The sequence below is a fragment of the Atheta coriaria genome, unplaced genomic scaffold, assembly GCF_025399875.1.
Source record: "Atheta coriaria isolate IRGN ID8LTWV9N9 unplaced genomic scaffold, Caltech_Dcor_3.1 hic_scaffold_9_pilon, whole genome shotgun sequence".
Lineage (NCBI taxonomy): Eukaryota > Metazoa > Arthropoda > Insecta > Coleoptera > Staphylinidae > Dalotia > Dalotia coriaria.
In genome coordinates this window covers 7,054,220-7,072,959 of record NW_027045451.1, presented here as the reverse complement: position 1 = coordinate 7,072,959, position 18,740 = coordinate 7,054,220, and the positions used below count along the sequence as shown (strand labels likewise).

General features: G+C 33.2%; 6 protein-coding genes across 9 annotated transcripts; 4 read left to right on the top strand and 2 right to left on the bottom strand.

Annotated features, from left to right (window-relative positions):
- The first annotated feature begins 49 nt into the window (after positions 1–49).
- On the top strand, positions 50–5,949 carry LOC135799837 (alpha-2-macroglobulin-like protein 1). Its single transcript, XM_065313053.1, has 18 exons — positions 50–251; positions 323–495; positions 557–804; positions 859–975; positions 1,024–1,257; positions 1,328–1,936; positions 1,989–2,261; positions 2,321–2,549; positions 2,608–2,678; positions 2,728–2,927; positions 2,984–3,206; positions 3,264–4,043; positions 4,119–4,389; positions 4,447–4,595; positions 4,669–4,881; positions 4,932–5,154; positions 5,212–5,384; positions 5,455–5,949. Exons 1-18 carry the CDS (start codon positions 157–159, stop codon positions 5,485–5,487), a joined length of 4,314 nt encoding a protein of 1,437 aa, XP_065169125.1. The 5' UTR covers positions 50–156; the 3' UTR covers positions 5,488–5,949.
- Positions 5,406–11,746, bottom strand: LOC135799838 (tetratricopeptide repeat protein 37). Of its 4 annotated transcripts, XR_010550069.1 has the most exons (17): positions 11,544–11,746; positions 11,243–11,487; positions 10,992–11,190; positions 10,586–10,931; positions 10,299–10,528; positions 9,951–10,235; positions 9,707–9,880; positions 9,166–9,647; positions 8,513–9,092; positions 8,249–8,456; positions 6,934–7,182; positions 6,717–6,873; positions 6,483–6,657; positions 6,221–6,409; positions 5,994–6,150; positions 5,714–5,771; positions 5,406–5,651 (listed from the first exon to the last, which is right to left on the bottom strand). XR_010550069.1 is itself a non-coding variant. In XM_065313056.1 (16 exons), the coding sequence occupies exons 1-15, from the start codon at positions 11,622–11,624 to the stop codon at positions 6,010–6,012; spliced, it is 3,741 nt and encodes a 1,246-aa protein (XP_065169128.1). In that variant the 5' UTR covers positions 11,625–11,746; the 3' UTR covers positions 5,406–5,771; positions 5,994–6,009. The 4 variants fall into 4 exon arrangements, 3 of the variants coding, with proteins under 3 accessions (XP_065169128.1, XP_065169127.1, XP_065169126.1); XM_065313056.1 differs by having other exon boundaries at positions 5,406–5,771; XM_065313055.1 differs by lacking the exons at positions 5,406–5,651; positions 5,714–5,771 and adding an exon at positions 5,893–5,919.
- On the top strand, positions 7,447–8,253 carry LOC135799842 (uncharacterized). The gene is made up of 3 exons (XM_065313059.1): positions 7,447–7,579; positions 7,636–7,948; positions 8,010–8,253. Exons 1-3 carry the CDS (start codon positions 7,456–7,458, stop codon positions 8,224–8,226), a joined length of 654 nt encoding a protein of 217 aa, XP_065169131.1. The 5' UTR covers positions 7,447–7,455; the 3' UTR covers positions 8,227–8,253.
- Positions 11,747–11,818: 72 nt separating the features above from the next.
- CLS (cardiolipin synthase) lies at positions 11,819–13,291 on the top strand. Its single transcript, XM_065313058.1, has 3 exons — positions 11,819–12,328; positions 12,424–12,639; positions 12,695–13,291. The coding sequence occupies exons 1-3, from the start codon at positions 11,819–11,821 to the stop codon at positions 12,944–12,946; spliced, it is 978 nt and encodes a 325-aa protein (XP_065169130.1). The 3' UTR covers positions 12,947–13,291.
- Positions 13,027–16,687, bottom strand: PIG-O (phosphatidylinositol glycan anchor biosynthesis class O). The gene is made up of 4 exons (XM_065313057.1): positions 15,939–16,687; positions 15,531–15,882; positions 13,425–15,475; positions 13,027–13,363 (listed from the first exon to the last, which is right to left on the bottom strand). The coding sequence occupies exons 1-4, from the start codon at positions 16,449–16,451 to the stop codon at positions 13,166–13,168; spliced, it is 3,114 nt and encodes a 1,037-aa protein (XP_065169129.1). The 5' UTR covers positions 16,452–16,687; the 3' UTR covers positions 13,027–13,165.
- Positions 16,688–16,946: 259 nt separating this feature from the next.
- Positions 16,947–18,134, top strand: AP-2sigma (adaptor protein complex 2, sigma subunit). Its single transcript, XM_065313060.1, has 3 exons — positions 16,947–17,108; positions 17,198–17,347; positions 17,405–18,134. The coding sequence occupies exons 1-3, from the start codon at positions 17,106–17,108 to the stop codon at positions 17,678–17,680; spliced, it is 429 nt and encodes a 142-aa protein (XP_065169132.1). The 5' UTR covers positions 16,947–17,105; the 3' UTR covers positions 17,681–18,134.
- The last annotated feature ends 606 nt before the right edge of the window (positions 18,135–18,740 follow it).

Below are 18,740 nucleotides of genomic sequence, written 5' to 3'. Positions count from 1 at the left end.
TACATGTCATAGTTCATTCTCAGCGGAAATGTGAGATGCACGCATTCAAGATGATAACTGAACTAAGCAACAATTGTTTGAACAATACGATTGTAGTATTATAATACAACTTTAGTAATCGGTTTTATTAGCAGTGTATATTGTGCGCGTATCAATATGTTACTTTTAATAATAACTACTCTAGTTTACATTCTGCAATTAAACAACAATGGTTTGTGTGCTGAACTTACGGAAAAAACTACACTATCCAAGTGAGTCAATTTTGTAAAGAATACTTAAAAATTTCATTTAACTTTCTTATTTTTTATAAATATCTACATAGTTATACAATACATGAGGAAAGTGCTTTCGTATTTCTCTATCCACGCACATTCCTTGCCGGAAAGAATGAAACCGTCTGTGCAGTGTTCCAGAGTAAATATTTTCCTGCACGCATTAAAATTGACATGAAAATTAAGAATAAACACACTGTTTATCATGAAGTACTACAATCAGGTATATTTCTAAAAGTTCATTACATTTTAATTAAATTTATGCAAGTAATTGAAATTTTTAGAGACTGATTGTTTTAATATGACAATTCCGTTGCACAAGAGTTTGGAAGTTTTAACTGCGGATTTATTAATTTACCTTGAATCTGGTGGTAGCGTATTGCATAAAAAAAGCTACGAGTCGGTTTTGATTTATCCTGGAACTGATGTCATATTCATGGAAACTGATAGAAATATTTATCGACAAGGAGATAATGTGAAGATTAGGATTGTAAAGCTTACACAAGATATGTTACCAACAAATAATGCAACGGTAAGATTTCATTGCATATGAATTTAATTTAAAAAAAATTATATTAATTTGTAGCATTTGGATATAAAAATTATAAATCCACAAGGATTTACTGTACATGCTGAAAGTAATTTGGTTCCACGGCTTGGTATTGTTCACTATGAATACCAACTGGCTAATTCAACGACATATGTAATTATATATGATGGTTCATACTCAACATTACACTAAACATTTTAGGGCACATGGAATATTGAATGTAGTACATACAGAAAGTCATTTTATCTAAAAAATTATCTTCTACCTCGATATAAAGTTTATATAAACGCACCTAAAGGAATTTTTGTGCGTGCAGCTTATCTAACATTTAAAGTTTGTGCAAAATATACATTTGGTAAAGGTCTACGTGGATATTCATTTGCAAAGATTACTTATTTACATGATTCCTCATTTTCAACCAGCAAGTTACAAGCTGTAAGTTTGTATAATTTATATGACAACGAACTATGATTACTAAATGATTACCATTTTTATTGTTTTTTAGCTTGCTGATGGTTGTACGCAATTTACCTTTAATAATATCGAAATATCACTTTCAAAAATTAATGTAAAATCACAAACATTAAACGTATTCGTAACAGTAACTGAAGACGGTACAAATCGAATGGAAACCGAAACAATTCACATCAACGTGCATCAAAAACCGTACGAGCTGAAATTTTTAACTGAAGCATCTTACTATCAACCTGGATTACCTTATAAAAATAAATTAAAAGTTTCGAAAGGTTTCCTGAATGATTATAGTAAAGAATCAGTTGAAATATGTTATCAAATCGCGTGGAAAAACGAATGGAACTTGAAACCAATCGAATGCGCTGTGTTTCAGTTCGACCAAGATGGCGTCATACCGTTTAGCATTCTACCAATGAAAGAAAACGTAAAACAAGTTAAAATTACCGCAAAATCATTAAATTATACTAATGTGATTGCAACACCTTTGATTCTACGACGTTGGTATTCTGTATCAACGAGTTATTTGAAAATTGAAAGGAATTCAAAGCTTTATACGAAATGCAAAGCACCGCAACAGTTTACAGTTTATTTTACCGTAAACAAATTGAAACATAACGAACATGTTACTTTCTATTACATGGTATTTTCACAAATTATCAATTAGAGATTTACAACTAAATATTTCTTTTTAGATTACTTCAAGTAACGATATTTTAATGCTAAAAAAGTATTATCACATCGTAAACAAATCAATTATTGACTTTGAAAATGAAATAGGAAATACTCTGAGTACTGCTAATAATAAATACATCAAAATGGAGAACTACGTCGATAAATTCGTCCTCAAGTTTAAGACTCCCGAGAAAATTTATTCCAAAGGACATTTAACGGTATTTTATATTAACAAAGGTGAAACAATTTCAAATAGTATCAATTTATACGTTGAAAAATGTCTACCGATTAATGTAAGGCCCAGTCTTCTAAGGTTATTTTAAATTTTAAATTAATTCAAATAATGTATTAGGTAACAGCAAAATGGACGACTGGTAACACACAACCGGGTGATGAGAGCAAGCTGATAATAAAAACAAGAAAACCATCGACCTGTGCCATCAGCAGTGTTGATATAGCTAATTATTTCTTGGATTCAAACAAACGATTAAATGTTAATAAAATTATCCAACCGTTTATTGTTCAGCGAGAGTTTAAATCAAATAGACCAAGTTGTTTGTTTGCTACGAGTCAATCAAAAGGCAATAACAATTAATTTTAATCAGAAATTTAAAATTATTACAAAAAAATCCTTTGTAGATGTTATGTTACCAGAAAGTAATAAACATAGCAATTCATCAATGGGTTTTGATTCCTTTGAGGACTTTAATGTAAGTAATAACAATAAATAACAACAATAATATTTATATAAGTTTTCAGAATGTTGGAATCGCCATGATTACAAACACAGGGATTATTTCTAAGCCTTGTAAGGACAATGGTGAATCTTTAAATCAAAACAAATTAGCACCGTATTATCAAATCATAACTGAGGATGAATATGCAAAAGTCGACCAGGATTGGAATGAAATTAGATCGTATTTTCCAGCCACGTGGCATTGGGATTTAATTGACACAGAGTATTACTACAAGTATATTAATAATTTAATAATAGTTAGATTTTTGCTGATTTTAGCAAACATGGAACCATTTTACTGAAGACCAAAACACCGGATTCTATAACAACATGGAATACAAATATTCTTTGTACATCCGAGGATGGTGTGGGTGTGACAAATGTTAAACTTGTAACAACAAAATCATTTTTTGTTGATTTCAACATTCCGCAAAAACTTAACCGACACGAGATATTAAACCTACAGATTTCTGCGCATAACTATTATAATTATAGCTTACCAGTAAGATATTTTGTTTAAGTAACATGTTGTTGATTTAAAATATGTAATATTTTTTAGATACAATTGATTCTGAACACAACTTTGGAGGAATTAGATCCAAATGCATTAAAAGACGTCATTGAAATTCCAGCAAATGAAGTTTTTATTAAATCTGTACGTTTGCGATCTGCTAAAGTACAAAATGCGACAATTTCAGTTCAAATGAAGCTTGGTTATCATGGCAAAGACTGGTCTGGTTCATATTTTGAAACAAATGCTTTAGATACAGTTGAAAAACAAATTAATGTTGTTTATGAAGGATACCCACAGGTTAAAACAAAAACAATCCTGTTATGTGGTTTGAAAGAATTACACAACTTAACATGGAATCTGGATGTGCCAGGAGATCACATCGTTGGCTCACAGACAGTTTCAGTTGTTTTATATTCTGATTTAATGGGGCCTGTGATGCATAATCTTGAAGAGCTAATTATTTTACCCACTGGTTGTGGGGAGCAAATTATGGCTGTCATGGCGCCCAACTTCTACGTTATGAAATACTTAAAATCAATTAATAATTTGTTACCATACGTGAGAAAACGTATCTTAAAAAATCTACAAATAGGATATCAGAAGATACTTGAATATTTACATGATGATGGCTCATTTTCAGCGTTTGGTGAATTAGATTCGTTAGGAAGTATGTTTCTAACAACATTTGTTTTGCGCAGTTTAAACGCTGCAAGTGAATATATTTTTATTGATCCAATGGTTACAAATAATGCACTTGAATGGATTTTGAAACATCAACTGGAGAATGGATGTTTTGCATCTGTCTCACATGTATTTCAAGATATGGTAAGTTAATTAACTTACCTGATAACTATTATCAATCAGATAAAGTTTAAGATACATTGATGTTGTTTCTTTTAGGGTGGTGCAAGTATGGAAAATAGCACATCTGCATTGACATCTTATGTGATAATCAATTTATTAGAGTCAAAACTTAATATTTCTCAAACAGTTCGTCATAATGCATTGTTTTGTATTCATGGCCAGTTTAATCCTGATGTTTATTCATTAGCTATTAATACTTATGCGTTATATTTGCTTGGGGATAATGCTGGGGCCGATAATGGGCTTAATATATTGGTAAAAAGTGCAATTACTGAAGATAACTTTATGTGGTGGAACAGTACCCGAGGTAAGATGTAGGTAAATAAATTTGCACTGTAATCTTATTGTATGAATGCTCCAATAGACTCAAGATCAATGGATATTGAAACAACGGCATACGTACTGATGTCATTCATGCACAAAATATCAAATGCTAATTTAATCTATGCCAATGCAATCGTGCGTTGGTTGCTGAATCAAAGAAATGCACATGGGGGATTTTCATCTAGTCAGGTAACCTGTTTAAACTCATTAACTAAATAACTTAACATGTCGCCATGTTGTTTATTTCTTCTATAATCTATAGGATACTGTAGTTGCATTGGATGCAATCACACGATACGCAACTATCATGAATGAAAGAAACCCAGAAATGAATATAACTGTGTTTGATGACAACGTACACTACAATGCACAATTCAAAAAGAAAGAACTTTCAAGACAGGAAGAATTTACTTTCCCGAAGAACACGAAAAAACTAAAACTCTCTTATGAAGGCACTGGTTGTGTCCTCACAGAAGTAAATTACCAAACAATATTTACAAATTAATCTTATCTTATAAATTTTAGTTTATTTTACGCTACAATATTGATAGTCCTAGGAATAACGAAGCGTTTGAGTTGAATATAGATCCAATAACGAATACAGCTAATTGTTTGATTAGCACATTGGTGCCATGTTTCAAATATGCGAATGTGAATCAACCGACGATGATTGTAATGGAAATATTTATGCCATCAGGATTTGATTCGGAAAAAGAGTCTTTACATAACATAGTTGGGACACATAAAAGTAAGATTACTTATTTACAATTTAATTACGCGTTATTTTACCAATCACATTTTATAGATTTGAAGAAAATTGAAGAGTTTTCGAACAAAGTCGTGTTTTACTTCACGGATCTCTTTAGTGAAACTGTTTGCATTCCGTTTAACATCAGTCGCACAACAATGGTCTCAAAACTTTACAATTCTTCAATCTGGTTGTATGAATACTACAATCCTGATCATCAAATTATTAAGGTATTGATAAAAAACGTCATATTTTATTAATGTGTTGTAATTTTTCATAAAATTATTTCTTTATTTTTAGACATATAATCTACCAAACGAGTGCTTAACTTAAAGTACTTGGAGTGAAAAGAGTTGTTAAATATAAATAGTACTTATTTTATTCACAATAGACTTGAGGTTCACTGCCATCCCAAGCTTGAAAGACTTTACACTCCATCTCGCCAATGCATGGATGTAACAAACACAAATGATCGTAGATCCAACAGTTTAAAGTAGCTAAGTAAAAAGTTAAATGAAACCGTTTAATTTTTAGTATTGTAAGAGTTCTATGTACTTACCATCAGTACAAATATTATTTAGACAACAACCGCCACAACAATCTTTATGTTCCCCACACTAAACAAATATCATCATATTAATTTAACTTTTTATCATTAAAATATAATTTTACGTACAAAATGACCGGGATATTGACAAACTTGTCCGTAAGCAATCGACACACATGTGTACATCAATATTAATGTGATAAACATGATTTTATTTCCTTGATTAATAAAAAAAATTTTAAAAATGACTTCTTTTCGCTGTCACAATAAACTATAAAATAATTGAAATTACCTGCTGGCCTGACGTTTTATAAGGCATTTACAGCCACGCGTAGTATTTGGTAAGCATTTTTATCATTAGGATAGTAATGCACTTGTCGCTGGGCGGTCTTTACAGCGTTACGCAAATCACCAGACAAAATAGAAGTGGCCGTGACCATCGGCAATACCTGTAATAAAATTATCGCGTTAAGCACTTGGAACTTATAACATTGTATGTTTGTCAACACATTGCATTACCATTGATAAATTCGGATTGTTTCCTTTTAATTTTAAAGACGCCTGTGCGCATTTAACAATCACATTGTTCATCGGTTTTGCATCACGTGTGCGATACAACAGTGCGGATAACGCCAGCCACAGTGACGAACTGTTTGGATATCGGTGTATCAAGCCACTTAATTGTGACACGGCTGTCCGGTATTTTCCCTAATGATAAAGGTGACAACATTGTAAGCAAACCAGTATGATTGTTTCTTAATCATGCTCAATTTGTTTATACCTGAATTAAATATGTGTACACCAGTAAGTTTGCGTAGTGCTCGAAGTTTTCTTCGGTGTGTGGTAGGTTTTTAACTTCTTCCAAAGTAAGAGTTGCGAGGTTTAAATCATCGTGTAGTAAACCAAGCGACAATACAGCGTACAAACTCCACGGCGACCTCGTTTCCAATCCGATGCTAGAAATGTAAATAATGATAAATAATGCCAGACCAGTCCATAACAATTTAATGTATACCTTTGGAATAACAAATCTTTTGTTGGTTCAGGTCCACCAAACATATAATTCATTGATGCTAGCGCAACTAATAAATCAGGTTGAATTGGTTTACTCTCTAGTTGTTCGCTTTTTAATACATTTTCATAGGCTTGATAAGCTTCTTCATAACGTTCAGCTGAATATATACATAAAAAGATTACTGGTGATAATTTTTGATCTTTAAACATGCTTTTACCTTTAAATAATGTCAACGCGTAGCCTATCTCACTATTAACATTTCTTTCATCAACTTTTTCATAGCACTCAATAGCTTCATCATATTCCTCAAAAATATATAAAGTGCGAGCTAAATTTGTTAGTGCTTCAGGTTTGTTGGAATACTTCGCTGCCTTTGAAAATGCTTCCTTTGCACTTTGGATTAAACCAAGCCGTTCACATAGAAAACCATACATATTCCATCCACAAGCGTCGTGCGGATAATTTTCTATAAAATAAATTCATGAAATAAATCAATAAGTATCAATTAAAACAAAGTGTGAAAAAGAAAAAGTGCCAACCAGAAAAAGTTAAGAAAGTTATCCTAGATTAAAAGTGGACTACACACTTAGGTTGGAGATGTGCGTAAAATGCGTAAACAAATATTGAAAATTAACGTTAAGTAGATCTCTATAATTAGCGCCTGCTAGTGAACAAACATCATCATAAATATAAAAGCGATGCCTTGAAATTTTTACCATTATCACCTGTCTCTGACAAAATGTGTTCGTTCAAGTGCACTGTGTTTATCTTCCTGTTGGTGGTGTCCGTGTGTTTTGCACAGGATGAAGCGCGCGGTCAAGAAGTTGCGCGAAAAAGATACAAACATAAATTGCATCACCTACGTAAGTACGATTATAATAAAAGAAGAATGCATTAAACATTTGATTGCATATTTTAGATCACAACCCTTACTTTTATTACTTGGCGTTTCTTGCAATCAAACTGAAATTCGCGTTTGTTGTGGGAACGATGATAATGTTAGCTTTATTCGCAAGTAAAACCTACGCATTATTAAAATATGGTATCCTATCGAAAAAAAGTAGCGAACCAGAAAAAATCTACATTCAAGCACCGGAACATCATTATCCTTCATATTTCGAAGATGATCATAGTCACGAGAGTCATGATTTTACAAGCAGCGGTTCGTACGGCCGAGGATTCCAAACAGAGATTTATGATAATTACAATTTAGTTCAAGACTTAATCAAAAAGTATGCATATCAAAAGATTTTAGTAGATACTAAATTACTTAATTAATTTTTTTTCGAACAGAGTGGATTTGAACGAATTGGCATTCAATTCACTGGACATGACACAAACAGAATGCAAACAACGTTTCGTGTGTGAAGCAGATTTCCGAGCAAATAATGACACAATACTAAACTTAGAAATGTTCCTGATTCGAGATAATAGTTTCCTCAAATATCGAACGAAGGAAGTTATCAAAACAATAGAAGACTGTGCAAAACTATGCCATTTTGCAACATAGTTTAGTTTTCTACTTTACTCACCAACATACCACCGAAGACCATCACAAGCCACAGGAATCGCATGCATGTTATCAATCTCGTAGATAATTTGATCTCTGCGCTTCGTCATCAAAGTTTTGCACACCCAATGCGCGTAACCTATTGTACCCTCGGGATGATACGACAATTCCATCGAATGTCTGAACAAATCCATTGCTTCCACCATCTTGGATGCCTCAGCTATCAAAGCCTAAACATATTTATATTAAATTATTTCCTAACATACATTCGTTTGTTTTAATTTACCTGACCAATCCAACAATTTACATAATTCGGATTACTTTTCTGTGCTGATGAAAAGACTGCATTAGCAAGTTTGAGTTCATTTAGGTACAAGTATAAAGTTCCTAAATTCGTCCAACTTGTTACGTTGTTTCTGTCTAGTGTTAACGATTTAATAAATGCATGTTGCGAGAGTTCTATCTTTTTAGGTTGCATTTGAAAGAAAATACATCCCAGCACATTCCAATGTTTGGCATTCATCGCATTATTGTTGATACAGTATTGTATCATTGTCAATGCATGTTTTAAAAAGTCTTCTTTTTCATTTTTGTCTCTAACCAGCTTAGCGTATTGCAAATAACAACATGCCAAGTCATGGTAGATGTAAACGTTGCTCTGGTTTAAACTTAAAGTTTTGCAATACAATTGAATAGCATATTTGAGTAGTTCATCCGAAATTGGACAACTATCATCGTCGTTTAAATCGTTTATTATCGCGGACACAGAGAGGAATGCATTTTTAAACGGTAGTAATGAAGCAGCATAACAACAGTCCGCTGCAATCTTCCAACAACATGATAAAGAAGCTCTTAAACGAAGGGCTCTGTAAAAATTTAATATAAGTTTTAACAGATCTAAAGTAGTTACAAAGATGATAATTTACAAAAATAAATTACCTTGAAATATAATTTAAAGAAGTTTGCAATGCGTCTCGTGCCAAACCATACAACTGTCGAGAAAAATGTTGTTTGGCAATCAAATAAACAGTTTCCGCGATACCTTTCAACGCGGGTATGTAATTTCCATCAATATCTAAAATGGATTCAAACTCTTTCTGAGCGTCAACAAACTCGCCTAACAATTTTCGAATGTTGGCCGTTTGTAACATCGGATACAATGCATGTTCATTGATTGTTTTCACTTTTTGATAACACTTCAAAGCGGACGTATACGCTCCACCAGAAAAGTAGCAATCACCAATGCACTCCCAGCAACAAACATTGTCAGGTTCCAATCGAATCACCAAACGCAGCGCGTTTAATGATTTTGTAAAATCTTCACGTTCAAAATAATGAATTCCAAGTTGGAAAAATGCCCATGTATTATCGATAGAAATATTACCGGATGTTAAAGAAAGTAATAATGATAAATTTTCATCCTAAATCCAATAAATAAATTTGGTAATGTTGTATAGAGATATAAATATATAAAACGTACCCATTTCTGCAGTTTTCGATAAATCTTGCTCAACTCAATACAACTGCTTTTTGAACGGTTAATTTTAACGGATTTTTCATAACAACGCCTTGCCTTGTCTAAATCTCCAGCTTTTTCATAGAAACGTCCAAGACGTTCGTAACAAATAAACAAATTCGGGTTCGCTTTGGTTGCCTAATTAAACAATTACAAAATTGCAACAGTTTATGGCGTTAGCGTTTAATTATTATGATGTTTACTTTACCTTTAGATAAGCCACTAATGATTTGCCTGTCTGATCAACCCAATACAAGTCTCCCAACATTAACCAGTACTCAGAAGAGTCCTGAACGTTTTGTTCCAATTCTTGTATAGCAGCAAATGACTCCCCTTCGTGTTTGTAAACCAGTGCTTTCATAAGATGGTGAGTTTTGAACGATTTATCAAACTTATCTAAAACTTGTTTAGCGCTTTGGACGTTGTTTAGATTTAAATGTGCGCGCAGTAGAGAAATGAGTAACTTTTCATCTGCAGTTGATTCATTTACATTCTAAAATTTGTAATTCATTACTTTCAAATTTAAAATATATGATAAGACAATAGCAAACATTACCTTTTCACCAATATTGACACTTTTCTTCAACTCTTCATCTTTACCACTGTTACAGAAACAATAACAAGTCAACAAATCCACCCTCTCATGGTAGTTACTACTAGTTTTCGGTGTTAACAAGGTCCCAGCTGTGTAAATCGCATGTATCGCTTCTTTCTCAAACTGCAGTTCCAAATAACACTCTGATAAAATAACCCAAGCACAAAAGAAAGTCGGATTTTCTCTAACAACTAAAATTAATTACTTTAAAAATAGGGCACACTCATAAATTATAACAATATAGTTACCATCTTCTAATGCATCTTTTACTTCTAAAGGATCCGCACTAGGTTCTTTTAAAATATCAATTATAATTCTTGCAAGTCGGGTATATTTTGTATCCAAAGTCAATAATTGTTCATTCACTTGTTTTAGTTGTTCCAATAAAATTTTGTAGTTGTCGTCGCGTAAAACATAAAATTTAATGAATATTTCACACTCCCAATCAATAATTCCCAAATATTCCATGGGCAAACTCTTTAATGAATCAAACAAAACCTGGAAATTTTGTTTCACGTACAAAACTTTTAAATGTGCTAAGTGTTCCTTTTCAGTTAATGTTTCTTTATTAGCTGCTGTATAACAAGTTTCAAGCTGTAAATATAAGCAATTCAAGTTGTTTCTTTGTTTAATCATAAATAAATAAATCCTTACCAAGTTGTAATAAACTTCTGGAACTTTATTATTACTTAAAAGTGTTAAAATGGTTGCAAGAATCGTTTGTTTCATCCCAACTGACAATGATTCCAAAACTAACAAATTATTGAGAGTATTTATTACACCATTAAAAGAAATATTCATTAGTTGAGGTCGTTCAATTTTTGATATTATTTTTAATACTTTTTCATCAGAACTAAAATTAATCAATTAATAAAGAAACTATAGGCAAATATTATATCATATACCTATCAATTTCTATTTGTTTAGCATAGGTCTTTAACAGCTTTCTCACTATTTTAACATCATCATTAGTCTCTAAACATTTATCATAAAAGTTGACTAATCCTTGCCAAGCTAAATTATTTGTAGGCATCAAAGTAGTTGCCTTTTCATAATAATGCTCTGCATTTTCTTTTGCACCAACTTCCTGAGAGGCCAATGCCGCATAAACTAATGCTACATAATTATTTTTATCTTCTTTTAATACACTCTACAACAATAAACTTTACATTTGAGTCAATAAAAATAAAACAAAACACTACTTACTTTGCTAAGATTTAAAGCTTCCGCATAATTCTTCAAATCTATCGCCTCACGGGCCTGCTTTAGCACAACCTTTGCACTCATTTTAATTAAGAAACACTAATATAGTTAATAGTTAAAAAAAATTCTTTGATTATAAGAATTATACTGAACATATGATATGCCGATGTAATTCCAATCACTGTCGTGACAAATTTAAGGTTATGTAATTCATCATATGTATTTGTATCATACGCAATATGTCCATCGAACTGTTTTGTATCTAAGAGTTACATGCAATGATTGTGTGTAATGCAAGATGTGTATTAGCCCGAGTCAAGCAAAGTGTCGTCCAGAAAAACGTATTAAAGTGTATTAATTACTACACCAACTATGGCATATTCCAGACACACACTGCCCAGTTGCTGCAAGCTCGAGGACCTAGGTTTACTAAGCATGCATGCACCCTACTCACCACAAATTATTGCTGTGAAAAGGAGGTGTTTAGGGAACGAGAAAATGTTAAGACTGAGCTGAAGACATACATTGAAGGCAGAAAGGAACGGCTGAAAGATGCAGAGGAAAGACTCAAGGAGAGGAGCAGAGTTATGCTCAGTGACATCAAGGAAACCAAGCAGAAAGTTAAAGGAAAAGTTGAGGAAATTATCGAACGCGAAAATATTTACACCGTTCCAAATCTGCTGTGTGTAGGAAGGATTCTTATCACACCTTATTTGGGGATGTTGATTATTCAGTCTGATTTTGATTTAGCTTTAGGGGTTCTTGGTTTTGCAGCATTAACGGATTTGGTGAGTGTTTAATTAACAGAAGGCTTCAATTTTGCGCATTTTTTACGTTCAGTCATAAATACTTAAATTCACAATTAAATAAAATGTATTTCTAGTTGGATGGCTGGATTGCAAGAACCTGGGAAAGTCAATCATCGAAAATCGGCAGTTTCCTTGACCCGCTCGCGGATAAAATGTTAATTGCAACTTTGTTTCTTACATTAACTTACGCCAATTTGATCCCGATTGCTCTGACCGGCATTATCGTCGCCAGGGATGTTATTCTCGTTACAGCAGCATTTGTAATTCGATACAAATCACTGCCACCACCAGTAAGTTATTATTTTTTACTTAAAAATAAAGTCTTGTGCAAATTTACATTTATAGAAAACGCTTAGTCGTTACTTCGATATGACCCACGCCACAGCCCAGCTAGCACCGACGTTCATTAGTAAAGTAAACACTGCAGTGCAATTGTTGCTGGTGGGATCGACGCTGGCAGCGCCTGTCTTCCATTATGTCGGCCATCCACTGCTGGAATCGCTGTGGTACTTCACCGGCGCGACCACTGTCGCCGCCGGCATGAGTTACATTCTCTCTAAGGATACCTATAAATATCTTAGGAGAAACAAGAGCTAGACTATATTTAAGAGTTGTACCGATATGTTCGTTGTTAAACACTTGTTAAAGTGTAATCGGTAGAAGAGTACTATCACATGACTTGTTGAGGCTTTATTAAATTTATTTAGATGTTTGGTTCAATATTCTTCTTACAATTTGGAGATTTATAAGGTGCCAAATTGTTTTTGTCTTGTAATTCAGTCTGAATTAATTATGTAAATACAACTTTACAATTGACTAGCTCATTTGTTTACTCAGTTTGACAACAAACTTGTCCAACTGATGATTTACGCGTATGAATAATGCAAAACCTAGAAATACTGATACTAGAGTGATGAATAAAGCGATTGCCTCGAACAGTAACTTTGGTGCAAATACGTTCCAAACCATTAGGTGCCGACAATGTATTGTAGAAGACAGCATTATAGCGAAGACCTAAAAATCAAACAAAGATGTAAAAACATTACATTATCATATATAAAAACACCAATCTTACCCTTATAATGTGACACATTGAATAGTTGCAACACAATTTAAAGATATTACTCCCGACTTTATCATTGCGATCGTACAATTCCAATTCCCCACGACTCAAGCTCAATTTATTCCGTTTGCTAATGAAACTCGGCATCATAACATAGAAGGAAAATGGAGAAATCAAGATCAATGGCAAACTTAATCCCATCACGATATAGGACCCAAAAGTATTGATCAAAACCAAGATGGCCGGCACTACATGATTGATCAACTCTCCATCTGGTTTTACAGTTCCGACAAAAGCAGCCTCCCAGGAAATATTCGGGAATGCCGGTTGATGTCCAGTTGCATAAAACATATAAATCGACACAGCAAACCATATCATCGTCTGAGTCGGCGAAACTTCCAATAAATCTTCAATGTGTTTACAATTTTCAAACTTCGCTATAGCATTTACAAGCAAAGCTAACCCGATGGTTACCAACAGCGCAATACAAGATGGCACAACGACATAATCTAATACCAACAGCCATATTAATACAAGATTGATAATAATCAAAAGAAACGCTGCACTGTAAACAGTTGCAAGTCCATAGACAACTGGCGGACTCTTGTTCTTATTATCAAACACATGTTTAGCTAATTGTGGGATGATATTATCGCCTTCCAGTTCAAGTCGTTTCGATTTATCATTCAAATGATAAACACAAAGTGGTTGAATTATAACTGTGAGTATTCCAAGAATTGTAATGGCGTACACAAGCCATGCGAGAATATCCGGTTGCATAGCCCCCAAAAGTTTGGTCTTCGTATGCGTGGGTAAACCATGCAATATCCAAAATCCAGCTGTGCTCACCATAGCAGTAGTAGGTCCAAATTTTCCCACCAAAACGGTGAATGACAATCCATTTAAGTTACCGCATGTTCTCAGCCAAATTCTGCATACAACAATGAAGGCAACTGATGTCACAGCTGCAATCGCCCATTCCACACGTCCACCAATGGTCTTTGATGATAAAAATATCGAGTTATTACAGCCTTGCTCTTCGCGACAGCGCCAGTAATTCATCGAGACTCTAATCATTACGCACATTATCAAAACTAACAGTAGTAGTTTATTCTTAGCGAGTAATTTTAACGTGATACTCTTGTTCTTTACTTTGGTAAGTGTATATTGCACGAGTTGTATTAAAATCAATGTCAGAAGAAAGAACAACATTACTTTGGATTCTTCCAGAATAAAACTATTGCTAAGGAACATAAGTCCACTAAAAGCTAAGACAACGCGGTTTATAATGTCAGTCCAATCCCTACTTTTACTAGCTGTGTATAATTCACTTGAAATTTCTTGAAAATTCCGCACGGTTATAAATGCCAGCACTAACAACGCCGATAAACCCACAGCGAAGTAAACCGTGTTCATTAAAACAGGCGCGATGTTAAAAAAATATAGGAGAAAACCGACCAGACTACTAAATGCAGTCGACGTGTAACACGCAATCACTAACTCTTTGTTTACGATCTCAGACAAATCCGCAGATCCTTCAATTATTAAATAAACAAATATTGTAACGGTGGAGATTAGTAATAGTCCACGAGCCATACTAAACGCGTCAAATTGTATCCATATTTCTTCACACATCTTTCTCGTGCTGAGTATAAAATCATTCACGTTTTGTGCAAATTGTTGTGCATTGTCTTCACTACGTACTTTCAGGAAGTCTATTTTGAGTGTTTCATACATGCCGAAAATTCTATATAACTGATCAGCAGGGAATAGTTGTGATGTTTTAGAATACTCGCGAATGTAATTCGTTAATTGTTGAGCATTCGCCCAGGTTGCTATTAACGCCTGTTTCCATGTATGTGCATCAGCCGGGATGCAGTCATGAATAAGAGAACCTAAATTTGAGTGTGGAATGGGCACACCTAGTAATGTCGATAACGTAGGAACAAGATCAACTTGTTTTACTGTGTTGTTATGGGCGTAAAGTGATTTCGAAAATGGACGTTTTGAGTACGCAAACATAGCAGCGTTGATTTCATTGGTGCTTTCACCACCGTGATCACCTAAAAAAATAATTATATAAACAACTTATTATCTATGTTATAAATTGAGTATTACCTGTGCTAGTCATCCCATGATCACCAATAACAAATAAAACTGTATCATCATCCAATCTTTTTATAACTTTCTCAATGACATCATTCATTTGTGTAAGTTTCCGCGACATTTCTGGATGACTTGGTCCATATCTATGACCGCAATGATCAACTCCAAGAAAATGTGCAACAATCAGCTTCCAATCATCAAAATCCATCTCATTGTATAAATGAGCCAACACTCCATCATCAACTGTATCTAAATCCCACACATTAAATGAAGGATATGGAAAACTACGCACAAATCTACGCGGATATAATCCTGTCCATGTGTCATCACCCATAAAAACGGCTTTGTACTCATTATTTACTAACTAAAACCATAAATTACTACTTTTTGTTTTTTTTTATAAAGTTTTAAATATATTACCTGATCTAAAATGTTATCCTCATTGATTTCATGTGATGCAAAATTGGATCCAGCATCAATAAATGTCGGTAAACTTCCGGTAGTCAAACCTTTTAATCTCTGCATTGTGGTTGTTGGTGGATCAGCAACAAATGTAAATAATCTTGAATGATTAGGTTGGTCATTCAGTAAAGTGTTGATGACTTTAATTTTATTCTGGTACATTTCTGGGTCTTGTATACTGTCATTGTATAGTGCAAAGTCATATCGGAATGCATCCACTAGCAATATCATAACTTTAGTTTTCTTTTTAATACATGTCTGTCCTGTGTAGTCCTTGTGTTGTGTTGGAAGCAAATCTGACTGTTTGCAGCTGTTATCAGGGCCTTCACAATCAATGATCCCATCACAAGTTGCATTTTTAAATTGGGAGACTCGCGTCAGAAGAAATCCATTCATAAAGAGCAGTACTTGCACAGATATAATACATGCAAACCAGAAGAAGAACAATAAATATGAGCAGTTCGATTTCATTTTGATGAGGTTGTCAGTGGTTCTAACACTAAAGAGTTGAGTTTAAATTGAAATCATTTAGCATTTGAAGACAGTGAATGGTAGACGCTGCTAAATTTATCACTTCATTTTAAACACTCATTTTGTATTATCTGTCGCGTAGACCACCGAAGTAAACTAGGTCTAAACTAGGATAATCTTAAATTAACATAAATTACTACAGATGACTAACCTAGGAAAGTGTTGTCACGGCGTTTCGGTAGTCACTTCGTGAACTACTCGATATCTAACGAGAGGATTTTCAATTCAAAAATGTGTAGCAACTAGTGTATTAATAAGACATATTTATTAATTAATATTAATTTAATTCAATTTATTTGCAACTCAATAATTTTATTAAAACTAATAATTATGCTATAGCAATAGTATAAATCACTAAACGTTTGTAATATTGCTTTAAAACTCGCAGGTAGATGTCGCTCACAATTTAATATCAAAACTTCCTGCTTTACCAACAAGAAGTAATGAATGCCGCAAATGCCAATACGCCAGTTGTCAGTTTTACACAAATACATTCTAATCGGTTTTAGGAGTTTTAGCCTTAAGTCTAAATAAATATCTATTGTTTGTAATATATAGTTTTAAGTACCCGAAACAGAATAATAATATATCATCATGGTGAGTATAATGCAGTCATATGTGTAGTTATGGGTCATCCATGACATTCATTCTTAGTGGGTGGATCTGATATCAATTCTTTCTTGCAGATTCGATTCATTCTCATACAAAACAGGGCTGGTAAAACCAGATTAGCAAAATGGTACATGAACTTTGATGATGATGAAAAGCAGAAGTTAATTGAAGAAGTACATGCAGTTGTAACTGTGAGAGATGCAAAACATACAAATTTTGTTGAGGTAAGTTATCTTGAAAGAAAATCATGCAGGTTTAACTAATAAAATGTTTAATTACAGTTCAGAAACTTTAAAATAGTCTACCGACGTTACGCTGGGTTATACTTTTGTATATGTGTTGATGTAAATGACAATAATTTATGTTACCTAGAGGCAATTCATAATTTTGTTGAAGTTCTCAATGAATACTTCCATAATGTATGTGAACTAGATCTTGTTTTCAACTTTTACAAGGTGTATACTGTGGTAGATGAAATGTTCTTGGCTGGTGAAATTCGGGAAACTTCACAGACCAAAGTTTTAAAGCAATTGTTAATGTTGAATTCACTCGAATAAGAAGCTAGACTATTCAGATCTGTGTATTTCATAAGAGCATTGATATTCCTGAACAAATTATATAATTGTATCATGTTAAGTGAAGATGTGTAAAATTGCATCCATCACGGCAGTCATGCACTGGTATTGTAATGTTATTCATTCCATGTCATACATACACTAAATGCAAAACACAATAGTGGCATGAGTATATACAAATACCTATTAGGGAATATATTATTATGTATGTACAATGAATTGCAACACGGTTTTAATAGCATATGACTTGTGTTTATATTGTCAATGCCAATATGTTTTACAGTATATACATATAGCAATTGTCCTTTTTAAATGGGCTAAGAATATAATATAATATCATTATTTACGCTTTTTTTGTTAACTATGTAAGGAGAATGACTCATTAAAAATGTATATTTGTGTTCAGTAAAATAGCATTATCAAACAGTCAATATAATTGCCTTTTTATAGCTTATTTAATCTAAATGTAGTAATATTTACACGGTATGAAAAAAATACATATTTGATTTGATGATTCATTACTGATTTTTTAAGCGCCGCACTGTAGGACTATGTTAGTTAACAACGCTGATTTAAGATGCCGCTGGTATCTCTAAATTGAGTTCGAAAAATACATTAGCAAAAAATCAGAAAACTTGGTCGACGTGAGAGTTTGTAAATGGCATCAATGCATCAGCTAATTGGAGATCAGTTTGCAACCTTTGCAATCATGAATTGCAAGGCAAAAATATCATTTTATGTAAATTAGAAAAAAGTAAAGTCGTGCAATTTAACTTTTGTTTAAAAATATGAAACAGTGCAGTATTTGAATGCGCCATTGTGTTGGGTTGTGCCACCGAATGTCAACCTGATAGACAAGAGTGTTGCATTGTTGTTTTCTACTGATTGTCTAATGATTGAAATATATCCAATTGTAAAATTGAAGTGCAAATAGGTAAAATTCAACAGGCATATTTTATGGTAATGAATAATATTACAATAGTTAAAATATTATTTATGAGCTTCAGCTACCTTACACGTTATATAATATTGTAGGTAAATA

Bases quoted from the DNA above. Each gene is read 5' to 3' on its own strand.
- PIG-O (XM_065313057.1), bottom strand. From the start codon at position 16,451: ATGAAATCGAACTGCTCATATTTATTGTTCTTCTTCTGGTTTGCATGT. The intron at 15,883-15,938 runs GTAATATATTTA...TTATGGTTTTAG, and splicing joins AGGATAACATTTTAGATCAG to TTAGTAAATAATGAGTACAA. The intron at 13,364-13,424 runs GTAAGATTGGTG...TTTGATTTTTAG, and splicing joins CAATGTGTCACATTATAAGG to GTCTTCGCTATAATGCTGTC.
- LOC135799838 (XM_065313056.1), bottom strand. From the start codon at position 11,624: ATGAGTGCAAAGGTTGTGCTAAAGCAGGCCCGTGAGGCGATAGATTTG. The intron at 8,457-8,512 runs GTAAATTAAAAC...AAATATGTTTAG, and splicing joins TAAATTGTTGGATTGGTCAG to GCTTTGATAGCTGAGGCATC. The intron at 6,874-6,933 runs GTAAAAGCATGT...GTATATATTCAG, and splicing joins CGCGTTGACATTATTTAAAG to CTGAACGTTATGAAGAAGCT.
- CLS (XM_065313058.1), top strand. From the start codon at position 11,819: ATGATTGTGTGTAATGCAAGATGTGTATTAGCCCGAGTCAAGCAAAGT. The intron at 12,329-12,423 runs GTGAGTGTTTAA...ATGTATTTCTAG, and splicing joins TTGCAGCATTAACGGATTTG to TTGGATGGCTGGATTGCAAG. The intron at 12,640-12,694 runs GTAAGTTATTAT...TTACATTTATAG, and splicing joins ACAAATCACTGCCACCACCA to AAAACGCTTAGTCGTTACTT.
- LOC135799837 (XM_065313053.1), top strand. From the start codon at position 157: ATGTTACTTTTAATAATAACTACTCTAGTTTACATTCTGCAATTAAAC. The intron at 2,550-2,607 runs GCAATAACAATT...AATCCTTTGTAG, and splicing joins TGCTACGAGTCAATCAAAAG to ATGTTATGTTACCAGAAAGT. The intron at 4,390-4,446 runs GTAAGATGTAGG...ATGCTCCAATAG, and splicing joins GTGGTGGAACAGTACCCGAG to ACTCAAGATCAATGGATATT.
- AP-2sigma (XM_065313060.1), top strand. The intron at 17,348-17,404 runs GTAAGTTATCTT...GTTTAATTACAG, and splicing joins AACATACAAATTTTGTTGAG to TTCAGAAACTTTAAAATAGT.
- LOC135799842 (XM_065313059.1), top strand. From the start codon at position 7,456: ATGTGTTCGTTCAAGTGCACTGTGTTTATCTTCCTGTTGGTGGTGTCC. The intron at 7,580-7,635 runs GTAAGTACGATT...TGCATATTTTAG, and splicing joins ACATAAATTGCATCACCTAC to ATCACAACCCTTACTTTTAT. The intron at 7,949-8,009 runs GTATGCATATCA...TTTTTCGAACAG, and splicing joins GTTCAAGACTTAATCAAAAA to AGTGGATTTGAACGAATTGG.